The 27,587-nt window shown below is 42.6% G+C and overlaps 2 protein-coding genes across 3 annotated transcripts in view; one reads left to right on the top strand and one right to left on the bottom strand.

Annotated features, from left to right (window-relative positions):
• LOC121543013 (probable leucine--tRNA ligase, mitochondrial) overlaps positions 1–6,438 on the bottom strand; it is a 41,939-nt gene extending 35,501 nt beyond the window's left edge. The window contains exon 1 of one of the 2 annotated variants that reach the window (XM_045208676.1): positions 6,292–6,438. The gene's annotated coding sequence lies outside the window, so the exon portion shown is untranslated. The remainder of the gene's footprint in view (positions 1–6,291) is intronic. The other variant, XM_045208677.1, reaches the window with a different exon arrangement.
• A 14,286-nt stretch (positions 6,439–20,724) lies between these two features.
• LOC121543012 (transmembrane protein 158-like) lies at positions 20,725–22,356 on the top strand. Its single transcript, XM_041852684.1, has one exon. The coding sequence runs from the start codon at positions 21,051–21,053 to the stop codon at positions 21,864–21,866; it is 816 nt and encodes a 271-aa protein (XP_041708618.1). The 5' UTR covers positions 20,725–21,050; the 3' UTR covers positions 21,867–22,356.
• The last annotated feature ends 5,231 nt before the right edge of the window (positions 22,357–27,587 follow it).

Raw genomic sequence — 27,587 nt, 5'->3', positions numbered from 1 at the left:
TGTAAAAGTGCTCAGAAAGTGACTTTTTGTAACTGAATGCCAAAACATTCATGAGATAAAGGTGCTCAAAGATGACCCATTTTGCATACCCCACCATACCATGAGAAATCTGTCTACATCACTGTAAAAGATAAACGAGATTGATATCATTTAAAAGCTTACAAACAGGGTTGTAGCTTAGACCCTATTTTACATTTACATTTAACATTTGAGTCATTTAGCAGACGCTCTTATCCAGAGCGACTTACAGTTAAGTGAGTGCATACATTTTTCATACTGGCCCCCCATGGGAATCGAACCCACAACCCTGGCGTTGCAAGCGCCATGCTCTACCAACAGAGCTACACGGGTTTTTTTTTTTTTACATCATCTTAGGTTTTTTGTTGTGTCCGCCTTCGGTTGAGACAACATTCTCTTGAATACAGGGGTGGGTGTCATGTTTTGGCTGATAAATGTGCCACAAAGATGGTTGAAGGTCCACACATCAGAGACTGTTGACTTGAATGGGAATATCAGTTGTTTTATATTATACTGTCAATCCTCCATAGGATTGGGGCCCCATGTAGCTCAGTTGGTAGAGCATGGTGCTTGCAACGCTAGGGTTGTGAGTTTGTTTCCCACGGGGGGCCAGTATAAAAAATGTAAAAAATGTATGCACTCACTAACTGTAAGTCGCTCTGGATAAGAGCGTCTGCTAAATGACAACAAAAAAAAAACGATTGAAATCATAGAAATATAGATAACAGAATAGCCATGACCATTTAAGTTGACATTTGACGTTGGGTGGACTGGCAGTCATCTTTGTGGTAGTAATTAGATGTTAACATTTGTATTATATTTAAAATGTTAATGGTGTACCAGCCAAATTGCAGTGGTCTGAAGGGATAGGTCCATTCTACATTTTTACATTTTACATTTACGTCATTTAGCAGACGCTCTTATCCAGAGGGACTTACAAATTGGAGCATGTTGTATCTCAACCGATGGCAAGAAGAACACAAAAATATATATATATTTATTTGCGAGAAAAAATATATATATGGGAGATTGGAAGTGATGCAGACAATTACATTGATGGAAGTTACAATCTATCTGCAATATTAAAGCTGATCTACCCCCCCAAAAAATATTAAAATTAAAATTAAAAAGAAGAACACAAAAACCTCAGATGGTGTGAAATAGGGTCTAAGCTTCAACATATGCAATTCTAATTTTTTTAAATCTGAGTTTGTGTTTTTTGATAATAAAAGTAAAAAAATGACAATTTTTATTCAATTTTTTTTTCCAAAGAATTAATAAAATAGTTTGACAACACAGTCTGTAAGCTTTTAAATTATATTAAACCCAACCGTTTATCTTTTCCAGTGATGAAAACACGAATGTCTAATGGTATGGCGGGGTATGCAAAATGGGTCAATTTTGAGCACCTTTATCTCCTGAATGTTTTGGCATTCACATCCTAAAAGTCCATTTCTATTAGGCTTGGGCGGTATACCGTATGTACAGTCTGCTCCTCCCCCTCTGAGCAGAGCAGGCAGGCCCGTTGCCCTAGCGACTCCAGACTCCACACACACAGGGTGTAGACACAAATAGGGTTAGTTATAGACATGCTGCTGGTGAGCCAGCTTTGTTCATTTGCACAATGTCTCTCATTCACATTCGCTTGTAAATGTCAAAAGTCACCAAAAATGACATTCGGTAGCTCCTACCAATATACAGTACCAGTCAAAAGTTTGGACACCCTACTCATTCAAGGGTTTTTCTTTATTTTTACTATTTTCTACATTGTAGAATAATAGTGAAGACATCAAAACTATGAAATAACACATATGGAATCATGTAGTAAATAAAAAAGTGTTCAACAAATCAAAATATATTTTATATTTGAGATTCTTCAAATAGCCACCCTTTGCCTTGATGACAGCTTTGCACACTCTTGGCATTCTCTCAACCAGCTTCACCTGGAATGCTTTTCCAACAGTCTTGAAGGAGTTCCCACATATGCTGAGCACTTGTTGGTTGCTTTTCCTTCACTCTGCGGTCCGACTCATCCCAAACCATCCCAATTGGGTTGAGGTCGGGGGATTGTGGAGGCCAGGTCAACGGATGCAGCACTCCATCACTCTCCTTCTTGGTAAAATAGCCCTTACACAGCCTGGAGGTGTGTTGGGTCATTGTCCTGTTGAAAAACAAATGATAGTCCCACTAAGCCCAAACCAGATGGGATGGCGTATCGCTGCAGAATGCTGTAGTAGCCATGCTGGTTAAGTGTGCCTTGAATTCTAAGACAGTGTCACCAGCAAAGCACCCCCACACCATAACACCACCTCCTCCATGCTTTACGGTGGGAACTACACATGCGGAGATCATCTCACAAAGACACGGCGGTTGGAACCAAAAATCTCAAATTTGGACTCCAGACCAAAGGACAACTTTCCACCGGTCTAATGTCCATTGCTCGTGTTTCTTGGCTCAAGCAGGTTTCTTATTATTATTGGTGTCCTTTAGTAGTGGTTTCTTTGCAGCAATTCGACCATTAAGGACTGAATCACACAGTCCCCTCTGAACAGTTGATGTTGAGATTTATATGTGACTTGAACTCTGTGAAGCATTTATTTGGGCTGCAATGTCTGAGGCTGGTAACTCTAATGAACTTATCCTCTGCAGCAGTAACTCTGGGTCTTCCTTTCCTGTGGCGGTCCTCATGAGAGCCAGTTTCATCACAGCGCTTGATGGTTTTTGCGACTGCACTTGAAGAAACTTTCAAAGTTCTTTTAATTTTCCGTATTGACTGACCTTCATGTCTTAAAGTAATGATGGACTGTTGTTTCCCTTTGCTTATTTGAGCTGTTCTTGCCATAATATGGACTTGGTCTTATACCAAATAGGGCTATCTTCTGTACAGTGGGGGAAAAAAGTATTTAGTCAGCCACCAATTGTGCAAGTTCTCCCACTTAAAAAGATGAGAGAGGCCTGTAATTTTCATCATAGGTACACGTCAACAATGACAGACAAATTGAGAAAAAAAAATCCAGAAACCACATTGTAGGATTTTTTATGAATTTATTTGCAAATTATGGTGGAAAATAAGTATTTGGTCACCTACAAACAAGCAAGATTTCTGGCTCTCACAGACCTGTAACTTCTTCTTTAAGAGGCTCCTCTGTCCTCCACTCGTTACCTGTATTAATGGCACCTGTTTGAACTTGTTATCAGTATAAAAGACACCTGTCCACAACCTCAAACAGTCACACTCCAAACTCCACTATGGCCAAGACCAAAGAACTGTCAAAGGACACCAGAAACAAAATTGTAGACCTGCACCAGGCTGGGAAGACTGAATCTGCAATAGGTAAGCAGCTTGGTTTGAAGAAATCAACTGTGGGAGCAATTATTAGGAAATGGAAGACATACAAGACCACTGATAATCTCCCTCGATCTGGGGCTCCACGCAAGATCTCACCCCGTGGGGTCAAAATGATCACAAGAACGGTGAGCAAAAATCCCAGAACCACACGGGGGGACCTAGTGAATGACCTGCAGAGAGCTGGGACCAAAGTAACAAAGCCTACCATCAGTAACACACTACGCCGCCAGGGACTCAAATCCTGCAGTGCCAGACGTGTCCCCCTGCTTAAGCCAGTACATGTCCAGGCCCGTCTGAAGTTTGCTAGAGTGCATTTGGATGATCCAGAAGAGGATTGGGAGAATGTCATATGGTCAGATGAAACCAAAATAGAACTTTTTGGTAAAAACTCAACTCGTCCTGTTTGGAGGACAAAGAATGCTGAGTTGCATCCAAAGAACACCATACCTACTGTGAAGCATGGGGGTGGAAACACAAAGGGACCAGGACGACAATCCGTGTAAAGGAAAGAATGAATGGGGCCATGTATCGTGAGATTTTGAGTGAAAACCTCCTTCTATCAGCAAGGGCATTGAAGATGAAACGTGGCTGGGTCTTTCAAGGAGTGGCTTCGTAAGAAGCATTTCAAGGTCCTGGAGTGGCCTAGCCAGTCTCCAGATCTCAACCCCATAGAAAATCTTTGGAGGGAGTTGAAAGTCTGTGTTGCCCAGCGACAGCCCCAAAACATCACTGCTCTAGAGGAGATCTGCATGGAGGAATGGGCCAAAATACCAGCAACAGTGTGTGAAAACCTTGTGAAGACTTACAGAAAACGTTTGACCTGTGTCATTGCCAACAAAGGGTATATAACAAAGTATTGAGAAACTTTTGTTATTGACCAAATACTTATTTTCCACCATCATTTGCAAATAAATTCATTAAAAACCTACAATGTGATTTTCTGGAGGAAAAAAAATCTCATTTTGTCTGTCATAGTTGACGTGTACCTATGATGAAAATTACAGGCCTCTCTCATCTTTTTAAGTGGGAGAACTTGCACAATTGGTGGCTGACTAAATACTTTTTTTCCCCCACTGTATACCAACCCATGTCACAACACAACTGATTGGCTCAAACGCATTAAGAAGGAAAGAAATTCCACAAATTAACTTTTAAGAAGGCACACCTTTTAATTGAAATGCATTCCAGGTGACTACCTCATGGTTGAGAGAATGCCAAGAGTGTGCAAAGCTTTCATCAAGGCAAAGGGTGGCTTTTTTGAAGAATCTCAAATATAAATTATATTTTGATTTTTTTGGTTACTATATGATTCCATGTGTTATTTCATACTTTTGATGTGTTCACTATTATTCTACAATGTAGTAAATTGAAAAAATAAAGAAAAACCCTGGAATGAGTAGGTGTGTCCAAACTTTTGACTGGTACTATAAGTAAACGTATATCCTGGGGTGAGAGAAGGACGATATGACAATCTGGATACCGCCCAACCCTACTTTCTATCCACTTCTTCCATGCCGGGCAAACAAGTATAGATTTACATTTACATTTTCGTCATTTAGCAGACGCTCTTATCCAGAGCGACTTACAAATTGGATAGTTTTGTTTAAATCAAAAGGGATGCTGTCAAAAAGGGATTGAATTCACATTTATTTACCCTATATTATTATAATAACATAGCAACCTTGACAACAGAGACACACTCACACATAGACACTTGAGTGACACAGATGCTGCTGACATGACACATCATGAAAATATTTCCCAAGAAGTGTTCCATCCCACACAGCATATAAGTCAAGGCCCTTGGTAACACAAGTGGGTCAGACGTGTCAACCTCCAATTGCCCCTTGCAATTGCCTCTAGTAAAAATAAAAATAAACAGAGGCGAAGGGTATTTTCCTGGTCACTAAATCATCATTGCAAGACTGCCATAGAAGACAGCAAGTGGTTTTCACTCTATACAGTAGGCTAGGTTATATCCCTGAGCTGATGATGTGTGCCTATGGAGGGACTGCCTGGGAACCTCTCTAAAGAGCCTATAGCCTAGTGGTAGTTAGCACGTCCATATCCATACAGAAGGTGACACATTGACACACTCAATGAATCTTTAAGCCTACTGACATGGATAACTTGAAGGAGTTGGTTTTATATACGCTATCAATCTTTGAGAATTCAGCTAAATGTTAAGTACTTCAAGTATGACAAACAACTCACAAAAAAGCACTACATGCATGAACAGTAAATGTCAGTATGTTTCATGCACGACCAAGTCAATAATATTGAAACATTTGACATGATGATTGTGTGCAGACTGTAGAGCAAGTGTCGCTCGCTCACCAGCCAGCAGCATTCATTCTCCTCAAACACCCACTCAAACCATAGATGGAGACATCTGCTCTGCTGTAGCCTAGCTACTCTATAGTCTCTATGGGACATCAGTGCAATGCCACAAATACACTATCCTCCAGCTAGAGCAGAGAGAGAGATATATAGAGAGAAAGAGAGAGAAAGAGACATACACAAGGTTGTGTCTGTGCATATGAGAGTGTGTGTAGGAGAGAGAGATAGAGGATAAGATGTTTATATGGTTACATTGACCCTTGTGAATGCCATATCTTTACCATAGAGAGCCTTGCATGCACCTTGAAAGATTCAGGCGATGCAAATCACGTTGTTACAAGTTCACAGGGTAAATACATTAGCATTTGTGTAATATAATAGTTTTATGTGCTTGTTAGTTATTCAACAAATGAATCACGAATACCGTTAATAAGAAAAATAGCTAGCTAGCTAGAACGCGACTCGAGCTATCATTTCTTGAAATGACAGCCACATTAGCTAGCTAGTGACATTTGTAAGCTAGATGTTGCATGTTGAACGTCAGTGAAAAAGTAGCTTTGATCACAGGGTTTGAAGTTACTCACTGTGTTCAATTTCCAAATCCTTGCGTTAAGCGATATGGCTTTTATCGTGATCCATTATCTATATCAGATTCAAAATGTTATTGTGCACGTAAAGTCGTTGTATTCACCCTGTTGTCATGGCTTACACCTCCTCAATGTGCGCCGCCATGTTTGTCTTTAAAAGCTTTATTGACAGCTTCCTCTTAGAACAACGTAACAGAGCGTGTGTGTAGCATGTTACATGTCATCTGTGTGGCACACTTTTGCGGGACCCTAGACTTGATTTTATACCCAACAGTCATCCAAAACAGGTCGGGTCTGTTCCACAACTCAGCTGTATTGGCAACCAGGTGAGTTAGGGGATCTATCTTACAGTGTGTGGCTAACTCTCTCTGCAGCTATACTCATATATTGATTTTGTGTGTGAATGTGTGTGTGTGTGTGTATGTGTGTGCATGCGGGCAGGCATGTGAGTTCATCTGAGTTCCTGTGTGTGCCTACTTGACAAGACATCTTGTCATTATCCCCAAAATGAAAACAAATTAATTAACTGAAACCAATCAAAACATGAAGGATGAATGTAAATGCAAATGTAAGCATTTTGTATACTAAGAAATAGAAAAGTCTATTTCAAGCTTCGGATGAAGTTGAATGGGATAGGAGTGAGACTATTTTCTCAAGGTCAGCCTGTCCTAGTTGCACAGTCAGCTCTACTTCTCGTTTGTTCATTGTTGTCACAATGTGCTGTGAATGTCTTTCAAACAGCAAAACTTTTATCTGTTTCACCGTCATAACAGATACCATACCCACTGATACAAATTCAGTCTAGGCATTCTCAGTGTTGCCTTGATGCAATCTTTCCCATAGTTGTGATCTCAAAGGGAAAAGCTTGCAGTTGCATTCTCAAATGACATGGTTTCTGCCCACATTGTCAACCTGTGTTTGTTGCATGATGATATCCTCAGGCACCTACTGAAATAAATACATAATCACCTTGACAGTACCAGTCAGCAATGACCAAGATATACTGTGTAGTCAACCCCAACTTCTGTCTTCTAATTCAGTGAGTCTGTATTACCTTCAGTGAGTCTGTATTACATAGGTTATGGAGTATTTGGTGTCAATAAATGGAAATTGTTGACTTTAGGCTACACATAAGTTATTGTTCTCATTCAAATTAAATTACTTGGATCTAACAGCTAAATATTGAGCTGTACATGTTAAAAGTTCAAACTTTAGACTACCAGCGTTTGCTTTATTTAATTAATTGCAATGGCTGGTAGGCATGAGACGGTTCTGCTGGTTACCTTAGCAACCCTTTAATCTCCACACCAGATTGTTTTCAGTTAAAGGATTTCGATTTGTGGAACGGGGAGTTAGGCGAACCAACAAACACACACACGCACTCACACATACACACACACACACACACACATACACACACACACACACAAAGGCTCTCCTTAATCTTGTTACAGAGGGAAAGATACAAAATCACTAACTACTAAACAAAAACTGAAAGACCTTCTGTTATGTCTTGCAGTAGCACGTGCCTCTTTGATGTCGACTTCCATGGTAATATGATGACTGTACAGAGTACAGACTAGAGTGTTTCCATGTACTCCATCTCCATCTCCATTACAGAGGAGATAGATCCAACGTGGAGGAGGATGCCTCGTCTAATCAGAGGCATTTCTCTATGAGAGATCCCCTGAGCATGCACCTTTGATCTGACTGACTCGCAGACAGAGGGAAGGAACATAGAAAAGGGAAAAATAAGTGAAAGATGGAGACGGGTGGGTGGTGGAGGTGTGGTGTGGTGGGGTGGGAGGGATAGTGAGCGGCAGAGAAACAGCACAGAACCGAAAGGCTCTGTACTATCCATAATCTGATGTCAGTGTGCTAAACTAAACCTGGGGTGCCGTGGCCGCTCTCCTTTCACGTTGTATATCAGAGTCAAGCGGACCACGTCCCTGCCCGGGGCACAACTCACAGGATGTGGTTATGAGGAGAAATGGATGGAAGAAGGAAATGGGTTTTTGACAGTATTTAGACAGTTTCCTCCTACTGCCCTTTTAAAGAATAATCTTCATTCAGCTGATCACTGATGAATGAATGAACGAACAGGACAGCGGGCACATACGCACAGTACTTACAGTACCTTGCAAAAGTATTCATCCCCCTTGCCATTTTTCCTATTTCGTTGCATTACAACCTGCAATTTTAAATGATTTTTATTTAGATTTCATGAAATTAGACATACACAAAATAGTCCAAATTGGTGAAGTGAAATGAAAGAAATAACTTGTTTCTAAAAAATAAATAACTGAAAAGTGGTGCGTGCATATGTATTCACCCCCTTTGCTGTGAAGCCCCTAAATAAGATCTGGTGCAACCAATTACCTTCAGAAGTCACATAATTAGTTAAATAAAGTCCACCTGTGTGCAATCTAATTGTCACATGATCTGTCACATGATCTCAGTATATATACACCTGTTCTGAAAGGCCCCAGAGTCTGCAACACCACTAAGCAAGGGGCACCACCAAGCATGCCGCACCATGAAGACCAAGGAGCTCTCCAAACAGGTCAGGGACAAAGTTGTGGAGAAGTACAGATCAGGGTTGGGTTATAAAAAAATATGAGAAACTTTGAACATCCCAAGGAGCACCATTAAATCCATTATTAAAACATGGAAAGAATATGGCACCACAACAAACCTGCCAAGAGAGGGCCGCCCACCAAAACTCACGGACCAGGCAAGGAGGGCATTAATCAGAGAGGCAACAAAGAGACCAAAGATAACCCTGAAGGAGCTGCAAAGCTCCACAGCGGAGATTGGAGTATCTGTCCATAGGACCACTTTAAGCCGTACACTCCACAGAGCTGGGCTTTACGGAAGAGTGGCCAGAAAAAAGCCATTGCTTAAAGAAAAAAATAAGCAAATACGTTTGGTGTTCACCAAAAGGCATGTGGGAGACTCCCCACACATATGGAAGAAGGTACTCTGGTCAGATGAGACTAAAATTGAGCTTTTTGGCCATCAAGGAAAACGCTAGGTCTGGCGCAAACCCAACACCTCTCATCACCCCGAAGCATGGTGGTGGCAGCATCATGCTGTGGGGATGTTTTTCATTGGCAGGGACTGGGAAACTGGTCAGAATTGAAGGAATGATGGATGGCGCTAAATACAGGGAAATTCTTGAGGGAAACCTGTTTCAGTCTTCCAGAGATTTGAGACTGGGATGGAGGTTCACCTTCCAGCAGGACAATGACCCTAAGCATACTGCTAAAGCAACACTTGAGTGGTTTAAGGGGAAACATTTAAATGTCTTGGAATGGCATTGTCAAAGCCCAGACCTCAATCCAATTGAGAATCTGTGGTATAACTTAAAGATTGCTGTACACCAGCGGAACCCAGCCAACTTGAATGAGCTGGAGCAGTTTTGCCTTGAAGATTGGGCAAATATCCCAGTGGCTAGATGTGCCAAGCTTATAGAGACAATCCCCAAGAGAGAGGGGGGGTGAATAGTTATGCACGCTCAAGTTTTCTGTTTTTTTGTATTATTTCTTGTTTGTTTCTTCAAAGTGGTAGGCATGTTATGTAAATCAAATGATACAAACCCCCCAAAAATCCATTTTAATTCCAGGTTGTAAGGCAACAAAATAGGAAAAATGCCAAGGGGGGTGAATACTTTCGCAAGCCACTGTATGTACTTGATACATTCATGAAGGTCAAAATTATCCTGAGGGCTCTTCGATTCAAGGTGGATTGAATATTATTCTATCATAGGATCTGAAAATAAAATAAACAAGGCCTATAGGAGGATTGTTATGAAACTATAACATGATTGCCTATGAGTTGTGTAGATAGACAATGCATTGTATTTAGAATATTGAGAATAGGATGGGTTTGTTTGAGGGTCACTAATCCTAAAGTCAATCTCCATTGATGTGCTTTGATGTTTTGGTTCAATACAGCCCCTTAGCTAAAGACACAAGGTGAAACAGCCTGGGAGTTCACATCACAGTGTGAAGGAGTTCTCTGTGTGGGCAAGGGATTTATCTTCCTGGACTCTGTACTGTTAAAATAGAAAGACTCAAAACACCATCATTGTGTAGTAAAATCATAAGGAGTAGTGCACTTAAACTGAGATCTGGTGTTGGGAGGGTGTTTGAATGTAAACCCTATGTAAGTGTTATGATACACTGAATGTATTTCAAAACAGAATGGATGTCACGTTCTCTTACAGACGGGACGGACCAAGGCGCAGCGTGATATGCATACATGTTTATTTATATTGAATAAACACCACGACAAAACAACAAATGAAACGTGAAGTCCAAGGTAGACAAACCACATACCTCACATGGAACAAGATCCCACAACTAACTTGTGCCAAAAGGCTGCCTAAGTATTGCCCCCAATCAGAGACAACGAGCGACAGCTGCCTCTGATTGGGAACCACACCGGCCAACATAGAAATAGACATACTAGAACATCAACATAGAAATATACAACATACACACCCTGACTCAGCATATACGAGTCCCTTGAGTCAGGGCGTGACAGTACCCCCCCCCAAAGGTGCGGACTCCGACCGCGCCACATAAACATAACAGGGTAGGGGCCGGGTGGGCATTCCGCCTCGGAGGCGGATCCGGCTCCGGGCGTGACCACCACTTACTCTCCACCTCCCTGTTGCGCCCCTGGTCTGGTCTGGACCTCGGCGCGCTGCTTCCCCTCTCCTTCCTCCCACGAAGTACCAAGCCCTGTCTGGACCCTGGTGTGGGAGACCCCGAACCTGGAGAGGGGGCTGACGTCTGGGTCTGGACTGGAACCGCTGACTGGAGCTGGACCCGACGACGGTGGATCGAACTGCTCTGGCTCCGGAGTGGAGCCGCTGACCGGAGCTGGATCAGGCACCGGTGGAGCGGACTGCTCTGGCTCGAGTGGAGCCGCTGACCGGAGCTGGACTGGACCCCGGTGGAGCGGATTGCTCTGGCTCCGGAGTGGAGCAGCTGACCGGAGCTGAACTGGGCACCGGTGGAGCGGACTGCTCTGGCTCCGGAGTGGATCCGCTGACCGGAGCTGGGCTGGACCCCGGTGGAGCGGATTGCTCTGGCTCCGGAGTGGAGCAGCTAACCGAAGCTGGATCAGGCACCGGTGGAGTGGACTGCTCTGGCTCCGGAGTGGAGCCGCTGACCGGTGCCGGACCAGGCACCGGTGGGACAGGCACGGCCGTGCCGGACTGGACACACGCACCACTGGCTTGGTGCGAGGAGCAGGAACAGGCCGGACCGGGCTGGCGACGCGCACCACTGGCTTGGTGCAAGGGACAGGAACAGGCCGGACCGGGCTGGTGACGCGCACCACTGGCTTGGTGCGAGGGACGGGAACAGTCCGGGCCGGGCTGGCGACGCGCACCACTGGCTTGGTGCGAGGAGCAGGAACAGGCCGGACCGGGCTGGCAACGCGCACCACTGGCTTGGTGCGAGGAGCAGGAACAGGCCGGGCCGGGCTGGCGACGCGCACCACTGGCTTGGTGCGAGAAGCAGGAACAGGCCGGGCCAGGCTGGCGACGCGCACCACTGGCTTGGTGCGAGGAGCAGGAACAGGCCGAACCGGGCTGGCGACGCGCACCACTGGCTTGGTGCGAGGAGCAGGAACAGGCCAGGCCGGGCTGGGAACACACACCACTGGTTTGGTGCGAGGAGCAGGAACGGGCCGGACCGGACTGCGAAGGCGGACTGGAGGTCTGGAGCGGAGAGCTGGCACAACCCGTCCTGGCTGGCTGCCCACTTTCGCACTACACATGCGAGGCGCTGGCACAGGACGCACTGGGCTGTGCACGCGCACTGGCGATACAGCTCGTAGAACAGGCGCAGGATATGCGGGACCGGGGAGGCGTACTGGAGACCAGGAGCGTTGAGCCGGCACACCCCGTCCTGGCTGAATGCCCATCTTCGCACGACACGTGCGTGGTGCTAGCACAGGACGAACAGGACTGTGCCGGAACACTGGCGACACAGTACGTAGCTCCGCATAACACGGAGCCTGCCCAGTCACACGCTTCCTCGCGTGAGTACGGGGAGTTGGCTCTGCTCTAACACTAGGCTCCGCCAACCACCCTTTTAGCCCCCCCAAAATGTTTAATTGGGGCTGTCTCTCAGGCTTCTTCCTCGGCCGGCACCTTCTGCGTTGCCGCTGCTCCTCTCTATAACGCGCCTCCACTGTCTCCTCCCAAGGACGGCGATCCATCCCGGCCTGAATCTCCTCCCATGTCCAGGAACCCTTTCCTTCCAGGATCTCCTCCCATGTCCAGGCTGTCTGCTCCTGGACACGCTGCTTGGTCCTCGTTTGGTGGGATCTTCTGTCACGTTCGCTTACAGACGGGACGGACCAAGGCGCAGCGTGATATGCATACATGTTTATTTATATTGAATAAACACCACGACAAAACAACAAATGAAACGAAACGTGAAGTCCAAGGTAGACAAACCACATACCTCACACGGAACAAGATCCCACAACTAACTCGTGCCAAAAGGCTGCCTAAGTATGGTCCCCAATCAGAGACAACGAGCGACAGCTGCCTCTGATTGGGAACCACACCGGCCAACATAGAAATAGACATACTAGAACATCAACATAGAAATATACAACATAGAACATACACACCCTGACTCAACATATACGAGTCCCTTGAGTCAGGGCGTGACAATGGAAGTACCCTGAAACACCCAAAGTGGTTCTTCAATCTGAATAATTGTGTTTTTAAGAGGGTGTTGTTGTGTTTCTAAGAGAGTGTTGTGAAAACACTTTTTGGTGTTTCAGTGCATGTAAAAGGCAGGATCAAAACACAAAAATAATGTTTTGTTAGACTGTGTCTCTCATTCAATCAAATGGCTTTACATTTCTAATTGGTTTATAGCATAAATATTGATTGCTAATTTTCTGTCAATATTTTGATTTAACATTTTAAAGACTGGGTAATTAATATTTTTCCTAGGGTAGACTTTGGGACTTGTTATAGGCTACAGTTGCCAGGCCCATTGTGAGATTATAAATAATGTTACAATCAAAATGTTTAGGGCTATGTATGTTATAGCAGAGGTAACGTGTAAAGTGGGCCTTCATCACTGGTATTCATGTGAGAAGGTGGATGTGAAACATCGCCTTAGTTCATTTTAACAGTGTGGGAGGTTATATGAGATCAAAGCAGGAGGACTGTGGGTTATTTCAATGGCTGCAATGAACCAGGAATGTCCTTTTATTGTGGTTGTTGGAAGGTTGTTTTTGGTTTGGAGGGGGCACACAGGATAAGTGACTCAGTGGTTGGGATAAGACTCTCTTTCACCCTTAATTTATTTTTCTCTCATTCTCTCCTCTTAGTTTCACAATTATTACATGATTCCACTTAATTTGCAGTTTAAGTAATAGCTCACAAACCAATATTGTAAAATAACACAGCCATCTATTCACCCATAATTACTGTGGGATGAACTAATGACTGACAGCTTTGATCAGCTCCCTTTTTGCCTTTGAATGTCAGTTCAAACACTTTCTCTGGTGCCTGTTTTCAAACTAAAGTAATCTATTCTGCAAGCAGAAGTAAAGTCCACCTCCACCCACACCCATCCTCCCTCCCTCCCTCCCCTCCTCCCTCCCTCCCACCTCTCAGGCTCAACCATGACAAACAACCAATGGTAATCACACCCTCTCACCATGTTTCGGAGGGCGATTACAGTTCACACACATTCACACACATGCACAGAACCAGATGACAAACGATCACACAGCATCGGAGAGAGAACGTTCCTCCTCTGTGTGACTGGGTAGAGGAGAGGATGCGGTGGTGTGGTAGGTGAAAGGTGGTGGGGGGGCTAGTCTGTCCCCATCTGTCAAAGGTGACCTTTTGGGGGACGGCCGTGTGATTCACGTCCATGTCAGCTGCGCTGAGAAGTGGCAGCATCGGCGCAGGCAAGAAGCAATCTCACACCATCTTGACTCCCAGGGTCCAATGAGGAAGGGCCTGATCAGCCTCTGCCTGTGATCATTGTTCAGAGGGTCTGATAAGTGTGATGTTATTTCCAGGGCCTATTTCACGTTGACGGCCCCTCAGCAGGCACCGACCGTGCACTGTCTGTGTCCTTCATTGATATTTTCCCAGAGAAGACAAAGATAGAAAAAGAGGAAAACGGTGGTATGGTGAAGACGGAGGGTTCTGAAAGGCAGAAAGAGTAGAATTGTTAGTTAGAGACCATAGAAACGTCAGGGACACAGACATCCAAACTCATTATCGTGTCAACTGTAACATTTCCCTTGGTTTTCAAGCAAGTGTGTTAACTATGACCCTGGTGCTCTTATTCGTCAGGTGGAACAGCAAGATCAGTTCTATTTTGAGAACGATTACTTCTCAGAAGCATTGTTAAACAGTTTCTTTCTTTTCACTAACAGTGGTATGCATTCTGACAAGCCATCATAGTACTGTATGAAGAAACTGCATAACAATAAACTCAGTTACAAAACTGAACGAAAAAGTAGTTTGGTACTAGTGCCTATACATCACGTGCCAATACATGAGAAGTTTCTAATCAAATCCATAATTTACACCAAACTATATTGCCCCATAGTAATCCATCTAGCCTTCAACAACCACTGAATCTCCTGAGAGGCCTTATTAAGAAACACACAGACATTATAGTTCGTATCATTCCTCTGATCTTTCCCAGTGCCATTATAACAGGTCGACATGGGAGTTCAGATTTACATTGTCTTGTTTTAATCAGTGTTTTGATGTTGTGTGTCTAATACACTGTGTTGCTTTGCCTCATCAAGGCTGATAGTTCTCCTTCCTGTGAGAGAGATGAGCACTTCCACATACAGTACATAACAACACAACGCTTCCTTCCTTCCTCCGCCCGCCATCCCGCCCGGCTCCTAACGCTACTAATTAGTGCTCCTCTCTCCTATGGATCCCTCTGCAGTCTCACAGACACTGGGGGTAGGGGGAGGGGAAATTGTGTGTACCCCGAAACATTTTGTTACTCACCACAATCAAGGTATATGTTGGGGGCATTTGAGTCGGCCTGTCCAACACTCAATCTATATTGTAATCCATTTGATTTGATTATTTGAATCCCCATTAGTTTTCGCAGGGGCAGCAGCTATTGTTCCTGGGGTCCACAAAAAACACAAAAAGTAACAAAACAGTCACACAAATGTAAAATACATTGATATACAAACAATACAACAACAACAACAACAAAAAATAATGTGTGTCTGTGTGTGTGTATGTTTGTGTGTCCGTCCCTCATTTATATTGGTGTTGTCGCTGTTGTTGTTTTTTAAGGCATGTACAAATGTAGTCATATCAAACCTCTCATTCACTGTATGAGTACACACACAACCACACCAGCCACATTGTCTCACGTCAAATGGCATCACTCCTCCACGACGCTCGTCCCTCAATCGGTGCAGATGGAATCGACGTGCTATCTGATGTAAGACAATGCACCAGCCATGCAAGTAGCTATAGAAACTAACATAAACCCTAACCTGAACACACATCCTACCCAGAGGCACTTTTGAAGTTTCTCCTAAAGATGGAATCAGATGGACATTAATAATATAATTCCTCTCTAAATCTCTCCACTTCTAAATTGTCCCTCATCTCAACCAATAAGTAAAGGTCAGCTGGTTACCATGGTGATGGGTCAGGGGACTTGCCATTGTTGGAATGAAAAGGAACAGCGGAAGTAAGAAGAATCAAGGGACTCAGTCACAAGGCTCAGATCCACAAAAGGAGTGAGAGCATGGAGGATGTGGAGACAAATGTGTCCAATAGCCAATATCTAATTAAACAGGTTGTCTGTGTGAACCTATATTACAGAGTAATAGTGCCTGTCTGCTCCTGCACAGTGAGAGTGGATGGAGGACAGACCAGAAGCCACGATCAGGTCTCTTTTTTAGCAAGGTCCCCGGTAAAAAGAGATACATTTTGAGAAAATGAATCTTTTATACATTCTCCTTTGGCACAAGAGAGACTTTTATCTCTGTCCCATTAGCATTTTTGGCGCTGAAGCAATTTACATTTTTATAGCATAATTAATGAACAAGAAAGTAATTTACATTTTCGCTCCATTCGCCGGGCACATTGTCTGTCTGGAGCATATTTGATATTTGGAGGGGGCCAGTACTTGGGAATGTGTGGGCGAGTTTGTGTGTCAGTGTCTCTGTATTTTGTGTCGATCAGTGTGTCAAGCAGTGTGTGTGTGTGTATTGGGGGAGGAGTGTGTGTGTATTGGGGGAGGAGTGTGTGTGGGAGTTTTCGTTGAAAAGACAGAACAGAATAGGCCTTAATAAACAACAGGGGAGGAATAGAGGAGGAGAGGTGTTTTCAGGTGCAAATTGAGTCCAGAGGCGACCTGTCTTTTACTTCAGCTGGTGCTCACATCAAAAGGCTGGAGGCAGTCCTTCACAGCAAATTAAACCATTCTAGCAGCTCAAAGGGAAATATAATTCATACAAGTATCATACATATTCCAGAACAAACATAAAAAGAGAAACTGTGTCATTATTGTTCACCCTTTTTCCCTCTCCAAGTTGATGACCCTTTTGACGGTTAACCCTGTAAGGCCTGGCTCTTATCTTTTGAAAAGGGCTCTCACGTTGATAGGGGTTTTCTGGCTTAAACATGAAAGGAAAGTTAGAATAAGGAATATCCCATATGACATTAGTGTATATCAGTGAAAGAAAGCGACCTGGCTCTACGTACTTTACTGGTTTGTGACTCACTGACATCGCCCCCAGTTAGAGGGGAATAAAGCAGCCCAAGAGTTAACACACAGGAACTTTATTTAAACACACTGAGGAAGATGAATATGGGGATGCACATGGGAATGTACATGGGGATATAAAGTGGGAAAGATAGTGGAATGGTACATTCTTAGAAAAAAGGGTTCCAAAAGGGTTCTTCGGCTGTCCCCATAGGATAACCTTTTTGATTCCAGGTAGAACTGTTTTGTGTTCCATGTAGAACCAAAAAGGGTTCTTTAAAGGGTTCTCTTGTGGGGATAAGGTTCTAGATAGCACCTTTTTTTCAAAGAGTGTAGTGGTTCTGTAATGGACAGAAACAGTGGTAATGAATACACACATACCAAATGAATACACCAGGGCACAAATGCATACACTCTAAAAAATTAGGGGTTCTTCTAAGATCCTGAAAGTTCCTTGAAGAACATTTAGGGTTCTTGGCACTGAAAATTGCCCCCAAAAGGTTATTCCAAGAACCCCATAGGAGGTGGGGTTAATCGAGGAACCTCCTTAGTTGGTGGGGGTTCTTGCAGGAACTTAACTGCCCAACTGAAACATTTGGATTTGAATTTGAAAGGACAGCAGGTGCCGGCACTTAACTGAAACATTTCAAGATCTCCTCAATTTAAGGAAAGGTTTGTCCCTTGTATGATCTAAATTGATATTGTTTTATGATGATACCATCTATCTTTTCATATTTGTGCAAATCTTTCTAAAACAGAAAATGGACACAATTCAATGGATTTCAATCAACAAATAGGTATGAGTATGTATGCTATATGAATACGTTGAAGGCTAGCTGTATTGGGTGCAGATGACTGAACTTTTGTGTCTGTGTCTGCAGGTATACAGACGAGGAGGCATACAAAGGTATGTCAATTGGTATTGGTATGTTATGCAGATCACATGTACCATACTCCTCCCTTACCTCTTCAATGAAAATCCCATAGGACTCTACATTATGGACAAGGTATGTGTATGAAAACCATTATCAAAATGTTTTTTTCATTCACATTTACCACAAAAACCAAGGTAAGAATACTGTTGTGTGCATGTTTTGTTACTCATCTGTATAATTACTATTTTTTGGATTCACAGACTTCACCCTTCCTAAACCTCTGATGAATATAACAGCAAACCTGTTTGATCACCATGCACTGCAAAATCATTCTGGATACGAAGAACATCAACACATTAACATCAACATGCCAGAGGATATACCCATTGGACTTGGGGCTCTGCTGGGAGTATACCTCATATTTTGATTTTTTTATTCTGCTTTGCTGCTAAAATCTTAATAAACACTGACAACTAAAATGTATTGTTATGTGTATTATTATTATTATTCATAATAATAATAATAATAATAATAATAATAATAGGGGAGGGGGTAGTTCAAAGTTATTCGAGGATCAATTAAAAGGGGTTCCCCCACATTTTCAATTTGAAGAACCCCTAAATGATACTCCAGGAATCTTTCATTTTTAGAGTGTAGATACAGAATCTTACAGAATACAGCAGTAATAAATGCCAAAGGACTGTATAGACTGCAAATGCCATCTGCAGAGTATTACACAGCACAGTAAACTCAGAGGGGGAACATACAATAGACAATAATAGTAACTAACTATGAAGAACAATATACAAATGTCACACAACTCACTTTGGGTACCCACATCATCCCACCAGTCCAGAGATATGAGTGAGTCCAGTTGTTGTTGGGCAGAGACAGATGTTGCTCTCTGCCACTGCTTGAGGGAGACTGCAAGTATTGTGTGACCTGCAGAGTCAAGAGGATGGGCATTTATCTGGCCCCCTAGTAACCTCCCTAGAAACCTATCAGGGCACAGGTCACACAGGTCAGAGAGAGTTTGAAAGGCAGGTTTATGTTACCCCCTAGACCAGGCCTGGGCAATTCCAGTCCTCGGGGGCCTGATTAGTGTCACACTTTTGCCCCAGCCCCAGCTAACACACCTGACTCCAATAATCAACTAATCATGATCTTCAGTTAAAAATGCAATTAGTTTAAATCAGCTGTGTTTGATAGGGATGGGGCAAAAGTGTTACACCAATCAAGCCCCCGAGGACTGGAGTTGCCCAGGCCTGCCCTAGACTCTCAGGCTCTGGTCGTGGGGGATGGGGGGTGGAGTGTGGAGCTTAGAGTTGTGAGGTGCTGATAACAGTCACCGGCAGGGAATTCGTAACAATCATCTTTAGTTTATTTGACCCTGCAATGAATGTGATTTATGCATACCTGTGGTCTAAATTATACATCTAAAGTGTTTTGTGGGGTAATTTATCTCTGTTTTGAAACTGTCAACTGCAACAAGACAAGCCGTCAGGATGTGTTTTCTTCTCTTCAGCCAGGCTTCAAGCCAGACATGGGATATAGACGTCCAGGGGACATTTTCCATTGAACTCTGTGACACAGCTATGTGTGTGAGCGTAATCTAATCAGGTCTGTACAAAACCAGTAGACACAGAACAGAACAATAGCCTACATCGTGGCAGAGGGGAGGTTTCGGACATTGTCACATGCCAAAATAGAACAGGTGTGCTAGTAAAATAAAAGCAACAAAAAAATAAAAGCCCTGCCAATACTGCAGCCAGCTGTGTCCCCTTAATGTGGCTGTAATTCTAATCAGGTTTCCCCACTCACAAAATGGAGGTGTTCCTAACACATTGAGGTTCAGTGTACTTTCCAACATCAAATACACTCAGGGAACAATCCTATGTGTCACAGAACAGCTGAGTCACACTCACAAGGTGCCCTACCTACGCTTATAGAGAGAGACAGATGTTTACTGATGTGCCTGGCTACCCATAGCTACATGTCCCAGTAGAATTTGCCATTAACGTGCCTCCATAACAGCTGTCTGTCACAAACTGATCCCAACACTTGGCATTATTGAGTCTGCTGGTGGTGGTGGTAACACATCTAAACATGCACTCTAAGCAGTCTGCCTAAAGCAGTCTGATTAAGACTAAATCTATTATCACAAAGAGAGAGCATCTAACTTGATTACTTCCCCTTAAGGCAATTCATCTCCGGCACCTGCTTTGATTTGATATGCCTTGCTCCTGGCATCTTAAGGGAGATTTCACTGCCATCTTATGCTTGTAAATTACCATAAATTGGTCTGCACAGACTCACCCTGAAGAGGCATTTGAGGATAATCAATGGATTGACTGATTCTATTGAATGAGCACCAATTATAGGACTCTACCTTCTCATAGAAAGGAAGAGGTAGCGACAAGCCAGGAATCACTGATGGTGTGGCTAGGATTTAAAACAAACAATGGAGAGGTCTATTTTTGTTTATTTGCAGATTTATTCCTTATTTTTTACTATGTGGAATTCATGGGTTGCTGTCCGCTTCAATGGTGCTGAATCTCGAATCCGCTTTAGCACCATTGAACGTTTTACTCTTTTGACAAAGTCAACATTTGAGTCATAAGGAGCCTTTGTGAATTGTATTTTCCCCAATCACAATTCATATTACAGGCCTAGGGACTCAGTTGACCAAATAGAAAGCAATAAGGGTGATATGTTTTGACACAATTAAACATTACACAATAACTTATCCGTCCCAGGGTTGCAGATTTTCTACAGGGAGGGAGGACGAGGAGGGGGAATGCCTTGTATTTGCGCACAGCATCTTCCACCCACCCACCCTGATCCTGAAGCCGCGCACGCATTAAGTGAAGAGAGGCGCGAAGGTTGCAGTGCATGTTCCCAGATAGGGCTACTCCTCCTTTCCTTCCTCACCCACCTGAGAGAGAGCATCAGGGTCCTCGCAGCACACCACCGTCAATCTCTTGCAAAGTAGCGCCCAGTAGCAGTTTGGCAAGAAGCCAGTTACTTTGGGAACCAACTCGAGGGAGGGGGCGAGCACGGCGCGTGTGACGGGCAGTTGACGTTTCCAACTGTCCTCTCCGGCAATGGAAGATGCACACTATGGATGTTTGTGTACGCGCTGGAGACGGCCGTTTTCTGTATTTTATTAACGACGGACACGCCTCATCAGTTTCCTTGCATCCCCACCGAACATCATGCGAGTAGGAGCGACGCACCCAATGCCATGCTGAGCAACTCCCCGAGTTTTCTGCTGGCCCTGACCACGGTAGCCGGACTACTCCAACGGTGCCACGGCTGGAGCGACGAGGACCTCCTGTTACCCCCCATCAACTCCACCAACAGATTCTTGGCCAACTTGGAGGTGGACGTGCGCTACTCGAAGAGGTCGGTGGAGGAGAGCGAAGCCTCCTCGTCAGATACTTCATTACAGCCGTTGCCACAGTGCAACGTCAGCGTGCAGAGACTTTTCCCCACCTCGCTGGTGGCTCGTTGGGACAGCAACTTCGGTTTCCAGTGCGATGTGTTTATATATACCGCCAATAACCATGGAAGGGCTTTTTTCTCTGCTGCTATCAACAGAGCCATCTCACCTGTTCTCATCGAACACCTCGGAGTCACCGGCGGCCAGCAGGAGTTTAGATTGTGTGTTGGATGTGGCATGTCACGATACCGGCGATTCGGCAAGTCAAAGGTTCAGCAGACGGGGGATCCCATCAATTTCTGCTGTGTTGACTTCAGCCTTGACGAACTAAATGGGGACAAAAGTTGGAGATTGAACCGTAAACCCATCGAGTCAACTCTAGTGGCTTGTTTCATGACTCTAGTGATAATAGTGTGGAGTGTTGCTGCCCTCATATGGCCGGTGCCTATCATTGCAGGATTTCTGCCCAACGGAATGGAACAGAGACGGCCGAGATAAAGAATGATCAAATTCTGGAGATAAGCCCCCAAGCCAATAGGCTAGAAATACTGTAGAAGACATATTTCAACGTTTTTTTTCACATTCTACCCATATGAAAGAATGTCCGTTTCCAATTGTACTGTTTAGAATGAAAGAGTGCATTTATGGTTTTGGTCTATTTCCTATTTATAAGAAGACCAATAGTTTTAAAGGTAGGCTGTTTTATTGTAAATCTAGCCTATAGGTAGAATGTGTTAACAACATTTCACTGTAAACAGTGTTTGTATGGTTTTAAATATTTGTAAGATTATTGCCTATAGGCCTTTCAGTGGTGTAGTGGTGCCTGAAGAAGTGGGTATACTCAAATTTTGCAAAAAATATCCCAAACAGCCCGCCTGGCGAAGGAAAGGTGCCCTGTGTGAAAGTTATACGAGAAACAGTGACATACACTACCGTTCAAAAGTTTGGGGTCACTTAGAAATGTCCTTGTTTTACATTTACATTTTAGTCATTTAGCAGACGCTCTTATCCAGAGTTAGTGAGTGCATACATTTTTCATGAAAACATACATGAAATGAGTTTGAATAGGAAATATAGCAAATACATAGGAAATGTGGTCATGACAAGGTTAGAAAGAATGATTTTTAATTGAAATAATAATTGTGTCCTTCAAACTTTGCTTTTGTCAAATAATCCTCAATTTGAAGCAATTACAGCCTTGCAGTCCTTTGGCATTCTAGTTGTCAATTTGTTGAGGTAATCTGAAGAGATTTCACCCCATGCTTCCTGAAGCACCTCCCACATGTTGGATTGGCTTGATGGGCACTTCTTACGTACCATACGGTCAAGCTGCTCCCACAACAGCTCAATAGGGTTGAGATCCGGTGACTGTGCTGGCCATTCCATTATAGACAGAATACCAGCTGACTGCTTCTTCCCTAAATAGTTATTGCATAGTTTGGAGCTGTGCTTTGCGTCATTGTCCTGTTGTAGGAGGAAATTGGCTCCAATCAAGCACCGTCCACAGGGTATGGCATGGCGTTGCAAAATGGAGTGATAGCCTTCCTTCTTCAAGATACCTTTTACCCTGTACAAATCTCCCACTTTACCACCACCAAAGCACGCCCAGACCATCATATTGCCTCCACCATGCTTGACAGATGGCATCAAGCACTCCTCCAGCATCTTTTCATTTGGTCTGCGTCTCACAAATGTTCTTCTTTGTGATCCGAACCCCTCAAACTTCGATTTGTCTGTCCATAACACTTTTTTCCAATCTTCCTCTGTCCAGTGTCTGTGTTCTTTTGCCCATTTTAATATTTTCTTTTTATTGGCCAGTCTGAGATATGGCTTTTTCTTTGCAACTCTGCCTAGAAGGTCAGCATCCCGGAGTCGCCTCTTCACTGTTGACGTTGAGACTGGTGTTTTGCGGGTACTATTTAATTAAGCTGCCAATTGAGGACCTGTGAGGCGTCAGTTTCTCAAACTAGACACTCTAATGTATTTGTCCTCTTGCTCAGTTGTGCACCGGGGCCTCCCACTCCTCTTACTATTCTGGTTAGAGCCAGTTTGCGCTGTTCTGTGAAGGGAGTAGTACACAGTGTTGTTCGAGATCTTCAGGTTCTTGGCAATTTCTCGCATGGAATAGCCTTCATTTCTCAGAACAAGAATAGACTGACGAGTTTCAGAAGAAAGTTATTTGTTTCTGGCCATTTTGAGCCTGTAATCGAACACACAATTGCTGATGCTCCAGATACTCAACTAGTCTCAAGAAGGCCAGTTTTATTGCTTCTTTAATCAGCACAACAGTTTTCAGCTGTGCTAACATAATTGCAAAAGGGTTTTCTAATGATCAATTAGCCTTTTAAAATGATAAACTTGGATTAGCAAACACAACGTGCCATTGGAACACAGGACGGATGGTTGCTGATAATGGGCCTCTGTACGCCTACGTAGATATTCCATTAAAAATCAGCCGTTTCCAGCTACAATAGCCATTTACAACATTAACAATGTCTACACTGTATTTCTGATCAATTTGATGTTATTTTAATGTACAAAAAAATTGCTTTTCTTTCGAAAACAAGGACATTTCTAAGTGACCCAAACTTTTGAACGGTAGTGTACATTCTGTATTACCTAAAATTATAAATCCCATATTGGTCTTTCACAGTCAGGCCAACCCAAGCTGTACTGTGCAAGTAGGCTAATAGTAGGTATACTATTGAAACAGATACATTAGGCTGTCAACTGAGTCAGAAAATAAAGGTTACATTTTGTTTTATAGAAAAACAACAAAATTGGATGTTCTAAGTCCATAACAATGCTTAAACCACATCAGGAGACCACTTTTGAGGTCTGGGAAATATCTAAGATAAAACCATGTTTGTGTATTTACCCTTTAATTCAAGTGTGCAGGCACCTAGCACTGTTGTTTCGTTAGTGGTGTTTCTGTAGCACATGAGATGGAGTTTGCAAGACAAATGGCCACTGGATTAATGCAAATAATCATGATATCATTCTGCCATGTAGGCATAGGCTACTTTGTAGCTAGTTAACCTTTAATTGACAAGGTTTTTGGGAAAGCCTTTCCATCTACCAGAAGACAGTTAGGCCTATCATTAGCATCGCTATATTTGTCCTGTTCCTTAATTGTTTGAAACCTAGATGTTTTACTTCATATTATGAGGCATGTCTTACCATTGCTTCAAAGTAGCCTATAGCCAAAATCCCACCATAGAAACATGGAGGCAATTATTTTATAAAGACTTCCTCATTTGCGTTCTCCTATTCTATTGGTTTTCTTTAAACTTTGTTTCATTGTCCAGCAGCCAAAGGCATTATCCTACTCATATTAGCAACCCATGATGGTTGTTGCATCTTTAGATCTCCCCGCTATCTACATTTCTAATGGATATTTCAAGCTCCGTCAATGAAACCGCTCACGTGCGGTGTGCATTTTAGAATGGTGTTTTCCTGCTAATTGCATTTTGGAACATTCTTGTGTAGGTCTACCGCCGTGTGCACATTGCTGCATCTAAAATGTGAAGAAATAATAGTTTATCAACATTTTAAGCTAAACATTCTGATCTGTTCCATCAGCCTAATTAATTGATACAGCGTATACCTCCACTACACTACTTTTATAGCCTATGCATTGTGGGGATTAAGAAGTATACGCAATGCCCACAAAAAAGAAAAGTGGGTATACGGTGTAAACCTGCACATACCCTCCACTACACACACCACTGAGGCCCGCTATTTGTAGTGTTTATGTAGATAAATTATAGTTTTTCTCATGAACTTGAATTAAAAAGTGTGCTGTAATAAGTGGTGGGTAGATCTTGTCAAGAATAAATGCATAAATGTCATAGGCCTACCTGAATTTATTTTGATGTATAGGCAACCCCTCTGTGATATTGTTTAATATTGTTTATAATGTTAGATTTTGCTATATAACACAATTAAAACTAAGCTGATAACCTATTTGTATTAATTTGTATGAGATAACATGAATGAATAAATACATAAATAAATAAATGAATAAAATGTATTTGTTTTACATAATACGGAGGTGAGAAGACCTATTTATTTTGAACTAACTGCTAAGTGATATGGGCCACTGATAGATCAAATAGGATGTTGATAAATATCTTAGACTTTCAGCATCCGTAGGGTTTTTCAGCATTTTCATCAGTGAGTTGCCTATACATGCCATAGGACTTAAAGCCTTGGTTGTGAGACATTTTACCTCCTTGTTTATGTTGTCAGTAATCCAAGTTGGCCCACAACAATGATTAAGGTTGAACCCTAATAGTCAAGAAGAAAATCTACCATAGATAAACTGATTAGTCAAGAAGCAAATTTACTATAGACAGACCGTCAAGAAGCAAATCTACCATTAAGGTCTACAGACCGATTACGCAAATAGACTGGGTTGGTTAAATGTGCTATGGCCTGTAACTGAAAGAGAAACCACAATGCTCCCTTCTCTGTTTGAGAGAGCTTCAGGGAATAGCAGCTGGGAATTTGCATTCATCTTTCAAATGTGAGTAGGCGATGAGAATATTTAGGTAAGCAAGTTGATGTGCTTATGTGTTTCTGAGTAACACACAAACCACTGGGCACAAACTGGATGAATCAACGTTGTTTCAACGTAATTTGTCAACATATGGTGACATGGAATCTACAGCTATTGTTTCAATTCAACCCAGGGTTCAACAAAAAATAGACCATACATATAGGCCTAGGGTTTCAAGCTTTGGTTGAGTTCAAATTGAATCTTCAAGTTAATCATTAAAATGTTGGACTCACGTCTCCATCTCAACCAAACATCATGGATAAAGAATAGGACTAAATCAAATTAAACTTTATTTAAAGTGCATTTAAACTTTGATTAGATTATATTTAGTCCTATTCTTTAATTTAGATTTTTGTTTGAGATGGAGACATGAATCCAACATGTTTATTATTAATTTGTATACAAACTGGACATTGAATTGTGTTTGGTTGTCAATGCACCAAATATCAACATTTGAAGGACATATATATTCTGCTTGGATAGTTCCATCTGTGCTACTGAATTAGTCTGCCTTTAATTCCAGTTTGTCTACAAATTAATAATTGATATGTTGGATTCAAACCTCCATCTCAACCAAGAATCAAAGGTAAATAATAGGACTAAATCAAATCAAACTTTAAATGCACTTTAAATAAAGTTTTATTTGATTTAGTCCTATTCTTTAACTTTGATTCTTGGTTGAGATAGAGACGTGAATCCAACATATCAATTATTAATTTGTAGACAAACTGGAATTAACACCAGACTAAGTCAGTGGCACAAAAGATACATCTCCTTCAAATAGTGATATTTGGTTGCGTTGACAACAAAACACAATTCAATATCACTTTTGCGATACAGTAAATAGCCTATTAACTTGTCTCCAAGTTAACAAATCGTATGTTGGATTCACGTCTCCAACTAAACCAAAAATAAACGTTAAAGAATAGGATTAAGCCAGTGGCTCAGATGAAACTATCAAAGCATTCGATATCCTTTAAATGTTGATATTTGGTTGCGTTGTCAACCAAACACAATTCATTATTAATTTTGTAATAGAGTAAATAGCCTAAAATTAAGGCTATCTTACAAACTAAAGTAACAGTATTTATTCAACCTTAAAATGAGTGACACATCCATGGTCACATGGATGTGAGGTTAGCCTACTGTAACTATAAATGTATTCTTGTGTAATCATAGAAAGTGTGCATGTTCAAGATAGCATGCAAATGGTGCAGGTCTGTGGAGATCTTCACAATTGCTATAATAATCTGTGCAGAATCTCGAACAGCATTGATCACATCCTCCTTACTGCTCCTGTTCACAGTCATTATCTCCTTCTTCATAGCTTCTCCTTGCATGGAACACTCCTGCATCTCAGGCCCTCACCACCATCTCTCTGGTGAATTCACGGGTGGTCAATCACATTGCCTGTTCAATCTTGTTTCTTTCACTGTGAGTCACAATTCCCTGAACTTTAGCTATTGCATTGTCTAGGCGTGTCAGGTGAATTCAGCACATGGCTCTAATGTATAGATGTAATGTGTGCTATATTTGCCATGTGTGCTTGGGTGTTAAAGAAAAATGGCTTCTGCTCTGCTGGACAATCTAAGATGGCATTATTATTGAGTTATTACATAATAACAAGTAATTGATTTTGACTTTTGAGCACCAAGTAG

This window comes from Coregonus clupeaformis, chromosome 28, assembly GCF_020615455.1.
Source record: "Coregonus clupeaformis isolate EN_2021a chromosome 28, ASM2061545v1, whole genome shotgun sequence".
Classification (NCBI taxonomy): domain Eukaryota; kingdom Metazoa; phylum Chordata; class Actinopteri; order Salmoniformes; family Salmonidae; genus Coregonus; species Coregonus clupeaformis.
The sequence above is the reverse complement of the archived record's forward strand: the minus strand, read 5'-3'. Positions and strand labels throughout refer to the sequence as shown.